This window comes from Pyxicephalus adspersus, chromosome 3 (genome assembly GCF_032062135.1).
Source record: "Pyxicephalus adspersus chromosome 3, UCB_Pads_2.0, whole genome shotgun sequence".
NCBI classification, from domain to species: domain Eukaryota; kingdom Metazoa; phylum Chordata; class Amphibia; order Anura; family Pyxicephalidae; genus Pyxicephalus; species Pyxicephalus adspersus.
In genome coordinates this window covers 51,115,509-51,129,118 of record NC_092860.1, presented here as the reverse complement: position 1 = coordinate 51,129,118, position 13,610 = coordinate 51,115,509, and the positions used below count along the sequence as shown (strand labels likewise).

At 36.0% G+C, this 13,610-nt stretch overlaps 1 protein-coding gene across 1 annotated transcript in view; it reads right to left on the bottom strand.

Moving 5' to 3' along the window:
- The window catches only part of CPLX1 (complexin 1), a 135,323-nt gene that overhangs the window by 36,316 nt on the left and 85,397 nt on the right, over window positions 1-13,610 (bottom strand). The window contains exon 3 of the mRNA XM_072404556.1: window positions 5,272-5,447. Within this exon, the coding sequence (XP_072260657.1) occupies window positions 5,272-5,447 (176 nt within the window). The remainder of the gene's footprint in view (window positions 1-5,271; window positions 5,448-13,610) is intronic.

The following is a 13,610-nucleotide window of genomic DNA, read 5'->3' as shown; positions in this document are numbered from 1 at the left end:
AAGAGAATATTAGGAGGGGATATCAGGCCAGTAGCTATTGTACAAAATAAAATAAAAGATCTCTACTAAGGCCCAAAACATATTTGTGATTTACTCAGGCTCACTGTTTTTACTTTGGAATTTTCCATATCCTTCTGCAACTCGAATTACAAAATGTCACATAGTTAGCACTTTCAGGTATTAGGGTGAATACAATTAAAACTTTTGGACTTCAAATGAAATAAATATGCACCAAAAATATCATTACATTTCTTAGGATCCTACATCCTGATCTTTATCAAGACTTCAAGTGACTTACAAAATGTGTGAAGCAATATTCTATAACACTACCACTGACTACCAATGCAGGGTGGTGTTTTAATTACATTGCCACTAAATATCAATGCAGGAAAGGAGTTACAGGGTGAGGGGTTAACAGATTCGGCAACAGCCACCAACTGAAGCACAGGATTTGTTTTCTTTTTGACTTTTTGCATTGAACCAAGGGGATTCTCATGGCCTCCACCCTTCCTGCTGTGAACTGTATCCCTTGGCCCTACCCTTAGGTAGGTTTACTCTCAAGCTTTTTATCTATTCAGATATATGTTTTTGTTGCGGATGCACTCATTAAGCCTGTTTTTTTTAAAGCTCTCCAAGGCTGGAAAGGATCTAGTTCAAAAGATTGGCTAGCAAATAGCAAATTACTTTGAAGAAATCCATTCCAGGTTTGCTGGATTAGTGTAAAGTGTATCCTCTCAAATATTGGAAAACTTTAATAACTAAGGGCCCATTGTTTGGTTAAGGGATGTTAAGCTGTTAGCGTTAGCAAAGGGACTGCCCCAAAAATTGTCCTTCATGTTGACCATATGTGGAGCTAACAGTTTCAGTTTAATTGAGGTGTTATGGTTATCTGTTGGCTTCATGGAATTTTTCAGCCCTTTTTACCATTTTGTACCCCTTTTCATGCTTAAAGAGCACTATCATTGTCCACCAATATCATAGTAATTGTTGCAGTCACTGACACCAATGCTGAATATTGTTATTGTGATCAGTGGCACGAATGATGGGTGTTTTTATAGCGTTCACTGGCATCAATGGTGAGGAGCGATATTGAGGTCACTGGCACCAATGCTGTCAAGTAATATTGCAGTTACTGACACCAATATTGGGGTTTATTACTGCATTATTATTGCAATCACTGACAAGGATATTTATTTTTAGTGGATCCATTTTTAGCTTGTGTTGTATTTTTTTTTTTATTTTGTATTTCGGTTAGTGCCTAATGCACATATTACAAAGGGCTTAACTTTTTTCCATAGTAACGTCACTAACTGTCTCTCAGCGGGGCTCACAATCTTATGCCCCTACCATAGCTATCAGCATGAATATACAGGAAAACTGCATATAATTACTTACACCTACCTATGGATGATGCTTTTTTCATTTACTAATGCATTCTTTAATGCTTTGTCTAAACACGTTATCCATAATAGGCAATTACACAGGTCAACATGTCATTTTTATCAGATATAATTTTATGTGGGTTTTGTGATGTTTTGATGCAGATTTCAAATCTGTGCTCGTTTTTTCTCTAGCATATCTAGTTTTTGTGATGTGCCTAATTTATATATTGTGTGAAATTCATTATAATTAGCCTTAACATATTACAACATTTAATGACAGTTTTCTTTTTGTAAGGTTAGAGACCGCACTTACTACGATTGATTTCATTTATCATCATGCCTAGAAATTTCCTTAATGATCCAGTTTCTGTTACGTGTGTGGTTCATTCACCACGAAAGCACAACGTTGCCAAATTACCACAGAACTTAAAAAGATTTACAAATTATATTTCGGCTGTCCACTTGGTGACCAGAATAAATCTTGGGCTCCACGTGTCATCTGTACCAGCTGTTCCAATGGACTGTGTGACTGGCTAAATCGGCGTAAAGCAGAAATGCCATTTGCAATCCTGATGGAGTGGAGAGAATCGCGAGATCATCTAAAGACTGCTATTTTTGCTGCGTAAACAAAAGTGGATTCCCAGGTAAAACTAAGCACAAAACTGTATATCCCAGCCTCAATTCTGCAATTAGGCCTGTTCCCCATGATGATTCATTGCCAGTTCCGGTACCGCCACATGATGGACTTGCTTCTGTAGAAGGTAATGAGGAATGCTCCGGAGTTGCAGCCAGTTACAACCCCAAATCATCTGATCCTGACTACTTAGCCGATGAAGATTCAGAACCAGAGACCTTTACACAAGCAGAGCTGAATGATCTCATTTGTGATCTAAATCTCTCCAAAGACAAAGCAGAACTTCTTGCTTCAAGGCTTACACAGAAGCATATGCTTGCAAAGGGCGTAACTGTAACTCACTACAGAAAACAAAATCATACCTTGACAACGTTCTTCACTAGTGATGAACAGTTTGTCACAAGAGCATGTTCCATCTGAATGGCGTATCTTCATTGATTCCTCTAAAAGAAGCTTGAAAGCAGTCTTACTGCATAATGGTAATTCCAAACCAAATTTACCCATTGCCCATTCTGTTAACCTAAAGAAGTCCTATAACAACATGAAGTTACTACTTGAAGCAATCCAGTATAAAACTCACCAGTGGAACATATGTGGGGATCTTAAGGTCATTGGCTTGCTGATGGGAATGCAAGGAGGATTAACAAAATATTGCTGTTTCCTATGCCTGTGGGACAGCCTACCTAAGGGAAATTATTATGTCAGACGTGATTGGGTACCAAAAGATACCTATAAGCCCAGAACAAGAAGTCAAGTTTCTACCTCCGGTTGATCCGCATGAAATATTTCTACCACCTCTCCATATCAAGTTAGGCTTGATGTAGAACCTTGTAAAGGCCATGGGTAAATCAAACTCCATAGGTTTTCAGTATCTTGTTGAGAAGCTTCCAAACATAAGCACTGCAAAAATTAAGGAAGGGATATTTATAGGGCCACAGATCAAGTCTGTTTTGCTGGATGATATTTTAAAACAATCTCTCTCAGCAGCTGAGCTAGAAGCTTGGGATGCATTCAAGTGGCTGTATGAAAATTTCCTGGCAACCATAAGTCTCCTGCATATTATTATTATTATTATTATTATTAATATTATTAACCACCTGAGCGTTACACTGATTTCTAGATTTCTGTTCCAAAAGCGTCACAGGTTTTCATGAAATTTTTTTTTTTTAAATTGTAGACCTGTAACTTACAGAAATATGTCCGAATAGGGTTCTAGTAGATATCATGAATATAAAAAATGTTTGAAACACACAATCATGTAAAAAAAAACAAAAAACTTTTAATAAAATTAAAGGAAAAACACAAAAATCAGCTTAAACAAGAACACATAAATAAATGAAAAATACTGAAAATGCGATAATTCGGTATAATGTATAGTAATATATTTTTCTAAAACACCTCCCTAGTGTCCGTCACATACCTATAGACAAAACCACATAAATATATTTTCTATTATTTTGTATTGGATTGGATACAGGACTTTGTATTAAATCCAATACAAAAAATTTGAATTTTCCGCTATGACCCTCATCGACGGGCGCACGCACGCGCATCATCAGGAATCGCCGAGGGACACGTACGCAAATGCCGGGTATTCTAATTCTTTCCAAACTTCCATGCAAAAAGTGTTACATTTTTTGCATGGAAATTTATTTTGGATTGTAGGCTCTAATTCACCGAATTACCGCATAACTCACCAAAATATGTCCAAAATTTTATAAATTTAATAATTAAATTTTTTTTTTATAAAACATAAAAAAAACATAAAAAAAAAAAATCTTTAAAAAAAACTAAAAAAGTTAAAAAAAAAAAAAAGTGTAAAATGTAATGTACAGTAGCTTATATAATATATATATAATACAATTATATATATATTATATAAGGATTTCTTTGTATTGAACTCAATACAGCTTTTTTGTATTGAGTTCAATACAAAGGAACTCAATGCACTATTTTGAATTTGCCGCCCCGCCTCCCTCCCGCGCCGACGCACGCAGCGACGTCACCGGGAAACCCCGGTGATCGTCTCTGCACTCGCCGGCTGAACACAGAAGAGGAAGGACGTGTCCGGAGGAGCGGAGGGAGAAGGTGAGTATTTTTTTTTTTTTTTTGTCCAGCGATCGACGCTGGACAGGGAGAGGCACAGGGATAGGGACAGGGACAGGGAGAGGAGGGAGAGGAAGCCGGCTGGCTTAGAAAAGAAAGCCAGCTGGCTTTCTCCTCTAAGCCGGCCGGCTTTTTCTTTTAAGGAGAGGGACACCCGACGCTGGAGGACGACGCTGGAACATGGACCCGACGCTGGAACACGGAACCGACGCTGGATTAGCACAGCGGGACCAGGTAAGTGGGGATTTTAGTGTAGGCGAAAAAATACGGGGTTAACCAAAAGAGCAAAAATATTTAGTGTGAGAAATTACGGGCTTAGCGGTTAGGGGGTTAATAAACAGGATTTATATAGCTCCAACATATTACACAGCGCTGTACATACAAGAAAGGAGTTCAGAATCTGCTTGATTTATACCAGTAACTAGGTTGTCGCATGTCATTAAAAATATATTTCTTGCACTCATAGCTAGAATTCTTTCAGGAAAATCTTGGTATGGTGAGTGACGATCAAGGAGAATGTTTTCACCAGGACATTTAGTTAATTAAGCACCACTACCAAGGTTTCTGGAATGAAAGTATGATGGCTGACTACTGCTGGATGCTGTACCGCGCCAATCCAGACAAAGAGTACACAAGAAAATCATACTCTAAGCATTTCTGAAGAAACAATAGTACCTGACTGACACTGTTCAGTAGATCTATATCACGGTTTGCCTTATTTTACTTCACACTGAAGATGTGTTACCATTCACTTCAATGGTGCTTACATTTTAGTACAAAATACATGCGTGTACAATGTTAACTTAGTTAACTTAATAGTAACTAAGTTAACTCAACTCTATGTTAACTTAATAGTACTCATAACTCAGGAACTGTATGTGTTAGGGAAAAACTGAAAACGGGTCTGAAAACAGATTTCTGATGATTATCAAAAATAATTTTTTGTTGACCTGTGTTATAAGAGCTAATAGTTCTCACACATCAAAATACTTACCTGAGATTAAATTTGTATCAGACTGGGATATCTACAAATCACAAACCATTTACAAACACACAGTTTTTAATATGAATCATTGTAACCTTTTAGTTATTGAATTTAACTGTTTCTGTCTGTTTACTTCCAATAAAATATTATACTTTGCTGCTCACCTTGTCTCGGATACCTTGCCTCATGACTTCTCTTTCAGCCTCCATCTTTGCATATTTTGCTTTCCTCTCCTCTTCTTGTTGACGAAGAGCTTCCTGTTGCTCCTCCATTTTCTTTTGCGCATCTGGATCTTTCTCTTCATCCCCCCCAAGCATTTTGCCCATATCTTTTGTAGCACCTAAAAAATAACATGGGGAAGTTTAGGATTAGGTTAGCTAGAAATAGCATGTAAAAACAGTGCACATGTACAAAGTTTGCCCAATGATGGGCAAACTTTTTATGACAGATACAACATGCATATATTTACATATATATATATATATATATATATATATATTATGCATTTTTATATATTTGGTTGAAGGACAGATTTAACATGAAGGATGTATGTTGTATATAATCCCCAGATTTAAGAAGAAGCCAATTGCAAAGTATGTTGGGAGTCTATTCAGTTTCTGAGAGTTCACTAATGGCTGTATATCAGATACTGGGGATTGTCCACGGCCTACATCCTGTCAAGTGAGGCAGATTATTGATTGGCACATTAATTCAATTATTTACATCCACCTGCACTCAGCCTGATAAAGTAGATTCCTATAGTGTTTCGTATTGGATATTAGTTTTCACACAAGTACGATAATCAGAAGTGGAAGAGGCCCTGGAGCAGCTATTGTTCTGGTAGTGACATCTTTAAACACAGGGTGACTTCATCTTATGATAAATCAGGCCCTAGTACAGATCTTGGCTAGTTTAAAACAAAACACAATGAGTTGCAATAAAACAAGTTAAAGGAAATTGATCAGTCAATGAAAAAAAATCCCATCTCTACAAATATTAACCAAGATGCATTTTTATCATCCCAGAGACTTTCTGATATTCGCAGAAGCCTAATCCCACAGTATTCTACATCAGGCATGTGAAATTATAGCCTCCAGGATACCAATATTTTTTAATGTCTCTATGATTGCTTCAATTCACCTGACATCCATACAGGAGATGAAGAGAATTTGCTTGCAAACCTCAGGTCAAAAAGATCAATGCTGTTCAGTGTTATAACCTTTACTTCGTGAAATCTACCCTTCAAAAATGAGATATAGCAGTGAGGAAATAAATGTTTAGAGCCATTTGTGGGATGACCCCATTAAAATAAATTGCGTTTTTGGCTGGAGATCACATATTTCACAGGATTTCAACTTTCAGTGCATCTTGACATGTATCATTCATAATGTCTGCATGAAAGATCAGAAAGGCTAGTGTGGTTACCATCATGCACAGTCTGGGTATTTTTTATTGCTCTGATATTTTTCACTAGTTTTTTTTTTATTTGTTCTTTTGCAAAAGTGTTTAAATCACTTAATTTAAATACCACTACTTAGTTATTATTGACAAAGAAGCAACAAAACCCACAGGTCTCTAAACTGTGCAGAGCAGGTTAGTACTAATCTTATGATTCATTTCTGCACCACTGTGATCAATAAAAACATCAAAGAAAATGTTGAATATAATATATAAAACATGATTATATTATTTTAATAACATTTGGAGCACTCACTAAAACTAAAGCTTTTCCTCACTGCAAATTTTAGAAGAAATTCTAAACTGTGGTTGCTACTTGCCAAAGGATTTGTATTTCTGCCCATTCAATACTGATATTTACACAGGTTTCCCACAGAATTCGATCCTGCCTGGCAGGAAGAGAATTGGGACTTGGTAGAAGGTATTCTTCCACCCATTGACTGAACAATAAAAGTAAAAGCACATGATGAGCTTTTCTCTTTATCACTCTACTCATCATGCTTTTTGCCTGGTTGGCCCTGTGTATTGCTTTTCCTACCCCCTCTCTAAGCTATGCTGTACAGTCTTTACAGTAGGCTTATACTAAGCCATACCTATTTACTTATCCTGTGTTTGAATTCAAAAGGCATCCATAATGCATTGATTATTGGAAAGCCATGTTTCTTTTTTTCTGCCTGGAGTTATTATAGGTTTATAGTATCCAAGTCAGAGGCTTGGTGTGACAGCCTGACAACTATTTACAGCATGAGAACCATTGCTTACCTCTACTTATTGTAGAGCTAAGCAATTGCAACCTCCACCTTTTTCTCTGGATAGTGTTTTCTTTTAAAGTCTGCAAAAACGGAGCTGCATTGTAGGTATAATAGGTAATTTCTTTCTCAAGAAATAATAGAGGTTTATTTTCTATCAGCACGTGGCTTTTCTAAAAATTCCACCATCTTGGCAGGTAATGACATTGGTTTTCTGCACCTTCTGTGCCAGAAGTCTGTAGAGACTCATTACATGTCCCTTCTCTGCCATCAGACTACCAATCACCTAACACTTCATCTAATTTGTGCTTTCTTTAACGATTTTCATCATTCTCAATTTGCAACCCATCTGTTTGTAGTGTTAAATGCACCTTGTCTAATGCCTTTCCTTTGTTTAGTAAAATAAGATTCTAGTCTCTAATCACATTATTTTAGTTCAGCACACAACTTATGTTTATTTGAATTGCTCATTATTTTTATATTACGTATCATACATTCTTATTTCAAATTACACCTAAACCATGTCATATGTAAGCAAGCTACCTGCAACATTACACATTCTATGTACATAGATCAGGCTTGATTACATCGTATAAGAGATCCTTTTAGATATATTTGATGATAGTTGAGTCATGAACATATTGTGTAGGTACAGGGGAAAGAAAGAGGTTTCAGGCACAAGTTTTTGTGCAAAAGAGTAAAATGTGCATTTTTTAATTGGCAGTTGGTACATGCATCAAAGGTACAGATTACTTTTTTTCACTATATATCCAATTTTCAGGGTTTAGATATTTCACCTAGTCATACATTTTTTAACATCATACAATATAAAAATTGAAAACAAAAAGGACCTGTTGCGGTCACGTAATTCCTGACGCGTTTCGCCAACTATAGGTTTCCTCAGGGGTATGTAGTTGCAGAGGTTGTATGTTTTGTTTGGTTTAAATTCGGTCTAGGTAAAGGAGTAAAGAAAGCAGTATTCAGGCTGCATGAAACCTCTTTCTTACCCCTGTACCTACACAATATGTTCTAAACAATTATTAAAGAGGTGGGTCGACACAACTCATATCAAGCAGAGACAAGAACCAACACCGATTACGAGATAACTGAGTCATGAATGACCAATGATGGTGTTTAATGCCAAAATATATCTGCTTGTATATCATAAACAGCTTGATCTCTGCAAGCAATATGCTTAGGATTATTGGACTGTATAAGGCTTTGTTTGGGAGAGTTAATGTGTAAGATAGCAAGTGTCATACAATTGTCAATGGAGAAAACTAAAAGTTTAATTACAAATATGCAGCTAACTTTAGTTAGCTAAGTTTGACTTTCAATTTCTTTTTATAGTATCACAAAGTATATTGATGAAAAGAAACAATCTGTGATTGTTCCGCTGACCATTTACCCATCACATGCTTGGCATAAAAGTAGCTTGGCATTTGAACAATTGTGTTTTATTACAAAAACAAGGTATACATGTGCTATACATACAATATATACTTATTGTGCTGTTGGAATGTAACATTTACCCCTTTGACATAGGGATTGTAGTCCTAGTATTGTTAGTAAAGCTGTTAGAATATTTGTCCGTTGGGTAGTGGAATAGGCATGTGTCTCTTTCTGACACGTTTCACTCAAACAAGCTTCTTCACAGGAAGACGAGACCCAGTGGTGCAAATTTACTGCAGGTGCTGGATATAGAGATTATCCCTGATATTGGTTTGAGTGTTATGGAGCACCAGATTTTCCAGGTTTTTGCCTGGAGAAACTTTTTAAAATCTGCAATATCTCACCATTCTGATATTACCAGAGAACACTAGGATTGGATTTATCCCAAGCATTAAGTGTAATCTTTCCATGCACCCGTTTGTAGACAAATGTACCACAAGTCTTACCTCCTCTTGTATACATCCCTATAATTGCCAGTATTCTTCCCAGATTAGAACAATTTTGTTGCACCTTTTTTGAATTATTTTATTTTATTTTTATTTTGCTAAAATATTACACCACAAGGTATTTCCTGTCTTGCCTCACTTCTTTTCTCCATAAATACTTGCTTTTTTTGAGCACAACAATTAGGATTCAGAACTATAAATCAAAATGGACCTAAACTGTTGCTGTTACTTTTGTGTAATATATACATATATATAAACAGGAAGTCCCCGGGTTACATACGAGATAGGGACTGTAGGTTTGTTCTTTAGTTGAATTTGTATGTAAGTCTGAACAGGGACATTTAGGACAGATGTTTGTCTCAAGACATTATTAGGGACTTTGGAGTCAGTTACTCTATAAAATCCTCACTGTGAATCAATCACAAACAAGTAAAAAAACAAAGCAAAAAAAAAAAAACTTTATGGTGGCTTTCATTTTCTTTTGGAGGAAGCTGTGCTTTAATATGCAAAAAAGAAACAACTGCAGAATTTGCCTTGGTCATTAGAGTTACAAGATGTTGAAGAACAGGAAAAAAAAACTTCTTCTGCAAGTCATGTGAACCGCCTCCTCCCCCATCAAGAATCTGTCCAGCACATGAACAAGCAGGGAAGCCCTGATCAATCATATCTAGGAGTCATCTGTCTCGGGGACTACCTGTATATATATATATATTTATATATACATATATATATATATATATATATATATATATATACCGTATATATATAGCTAGGTTTCATTAACATATCAGGAGTAGTTTAGTTGGGCTGGGGAAGAAAAGAAGAGGGGGTAAGAAGAGGACAAAAAAGAGGTGAGTGGGGGGTTATATGGGTGCATTTACTAAGACACGTAGGTAGCATTACAAAAACTAAGCAATTATTTTGGAAAACAAAAACAACTAAGCAGTAGTTTATCATTTACAAGTCTATGTATGTATTTAGGATATTGTTTTAATGAGTTTGTGTTATGGGTTATTTTTGTAATATTTATCTACAAATGATTTTTCATATACTTTGACAATTTTACATCCATAATTTTCCATATTTTCAGTTCTGTAATTTCTTCTAGTGGTCATTTATTTACTAGGAATGATAAGAGATATCCTGGCTTTATTTGGCCTTAGACATGGTCAGACAAATTACCGATTTTTAAAAACTGAAAAAAAAACCAAATGCCCCCAAAATGACCTTAATTGCAGAGATTTTATCTTCTAGTTTCTGCAATATGAAACAACTCTCTGCAACTCTACCATGTACGAAACTATTCTTACGACATCATAATTACAAATGAATAGAATATTTGGAAAGGGATATTTGGAGAAAACCTTTGTTGATGGTTTATATATTATCCAGTAATAGTTTCCCTTTGAGATATGGAAACCAAAGTATGAGCTGCATTATTAATTCTACTTATATTAAATATTCAATTGTATCCATAAAGTCTTTCCTATACCCAATGATTAACTGTGTTTTAGGACAGTATTACTGAAGGCTAATTTTCTGTTTTATGTGAGAACCTGTGGGTTATATCAATAGCCAGTTCCTTATATCTCTCAAAGACAGTACTACTGTACTACTGGCAGTTATCTGCCCTTGTTCAAAAGCACTTAACACTTATCAGAATTTTCCATTTTAAGGAATGGACATGCATTTGCTAGTTCTATATTCTGAAGACCACACTAGATGAGTGTGATCACACCACTTAAATTTGAAACGGCTGCAACAACTGGATAAAGCTATAAATTCTTGCTTGATCATTCAAAAATATAGAAAACCAGTTGTTGCTAAACTAGTTGCCAATTTGGCTTCCTGTGAAAAAAAAGTGAATGCTTTCCTCTTCTGCTGGCCACTTGTCTTCTTTGACTAGATTCCATTGGTGAAGTACTTTCCAAAAACTGAAGCTGGTAACATGTGTCCCTCATTGTGTTTGCAAAGGAACCACTGACAAGTGCAGGGAAGATCATCAATCCTAGAAATAGTATCTGATGAAGATTTCAGATTGGGATCTCTGATCAGTAGAACAGTGGTGTTGGCAACATAGTAAACAGGAAAGATACATTCCTTTTTTACTTTATTTTTTTATTTTACAGTTTTGGTTAGAGTTCGGTACAAGTTAATTTCTAGTTAAAAACCAAAACACAGCATTGGAACACATATTCTGTATGGGCTATCTTGCCTACCAACATTCATGTAATTGATTCAATTTTACCAGACAGGTCAGGAAGGAAAGTTATATTGCTTACAGTAAAGGAATACATTTGTGTCATCCCTATATCCACAACCGGAAGATCACAATGAAAGAGCACCTGAGATCAGTCCTCTGTCAGCACATGTACACAACAGAACTTAATTAGCTCTTTGTACTACTGTCGCAGCCTGTGTTGTTGGCAGAAGCTAATATCCAGACTCATGTACTTGTCAGTACCATGTAAAAATACATGTACCTATTGTTAAAGGAATACAAAACTCCGTTAAAAGCAGCTAGTATTGCTCACATTTACAAAATTATGTACCTTTTGTCACATTTACAAAATTTTGCTAAGCATTTGGGAGATGTTTTAAAATGGACCTTTTGTGGCATGTGCCAGCTCCATGTCCTACCATTCCCTGTGTGGCATGTGCCAGCTCCACATTTTGGCAGTCTCCTGTCCACCAACACAAATTATTTTATTATCAAATCAGATCCATATGTCTAGGGTATACCAATTGTTACAGTAGACAGAAGTATCCCATATGCAGGCCATTGTTATTTGTTTAAATAAACAATTGCCAATTGGACAAATACATGCAATTATTTTTTTATGGTTTTCTTGCTGGCCTATGCTTTATACACATTTAATACATACTTATAATATTAAAAAAAACAATTTGAATACACAAATAACACCAACCTATAGTAGGATTGTGATTGTTATGTTGAGTAATATAAAGGTGTAATATAATGCTGCAAAATATAAAGTTCCATAGATCTATAATAATAGAAATATACAAGAGAAGCAGGTAAAAAGTATGGTTGGGATCATTAAACTTTTGAGAAAAATGAATGTTTTGAGTTGATGCACTTTTTTAAGTAGCATAAATATTATATCAAAAAGTATAAAGCTTCACCTGTGGCATGGCACAAGCATCATAGTCTGATGTTTGCATTGCAAGAGTTAGATCACACAGGTGTTTGGCATTAGAAAATTACCAAATATTCCATGTGTTTATCAAGCATTGACATCTTTCAACAGTTAGCTATGTTAACCATTCATGGGGATTGCCTTAGAAGGGTTTGGGAAACTTTTGAAAAATACTCCCAATAACTTCTATTCGCAGAGGTCTGATAGTTTCCATAGGCTTCATGTTCTGCTGAACATTGTTTTCAGTCCCAGTCAAAGCACAGAAATGTAAAGCAACTAATAGATATTGTTATTAAAGTGAACCTACCACTCTGCTAGGAGCTTGAAATCGAACAAGACTAGAGTCCAGCCAATTGCAAAGGTGCATTCTCACTTGATTTTGATCTCGAGCTCTGCTGGAGGACATGAAGACATTACCCCTGCCACCCAGGAGCTTTGGAGGTCCACTAAGGTATTGTTTTTCGGAGCATAAACTGTTTACACATGGCCTTGTAAATATTTTGGGTTGGTGGGGGGATCAGGGGGCTTCTGGACCTTTCTGGATGGTAAGTCTGACCCCCTACCAACACAACACATATGGCTTTAATGCTATTGTGAACAGGTTGTTAGATAATGGTTCAGGATTCAATTCAGCTTTTGCCATATTGCCAGCCCTTCACTGATAGTTCATTCAAAACTGACAAATATTATTTAAGAAATAAGAATTTGTTATTGTGAGACTGACATGGTAACCAAGTAAAAGTGAAAGGTAAAGCAGAACACTAATAAACTTGTCTCTGTCACTCTTCTCTTCTTCCGATCACATTTATGGCACGTATTCTAATTGCTTTAAAATATTTATTTAATATTCTCATAATTCATTAGTGAATACATAGCTACATTAATCTGTGCCTTTTATATTTGTCTGTATTTAAGCTTTATTGTTTAATGTAAAGGGTAATCCCTTTTGACATACCCATATTGACAGTAATAGGAAGAAAGAAGAAGACAGTCACTGTTATTCTGCTGCTGGAAATTACATTTGTCTGGCTGTCTTCTACATCAGCTATATAGGATGGTGACGTGGAAACAAGCACATAATCGGAGACAAAAATTTATAGAGAGATTCAGTGCATTCCACAAACCTGTTCCTGCCTACTCGATAATGTGGGGCAAAAACAGAAAAAAGGCTTTTTCCTTTTCCCTACAGTTAAGGAAATGATGTACAGGGAGCCAAGAGTCAAGTTGCACACCACGC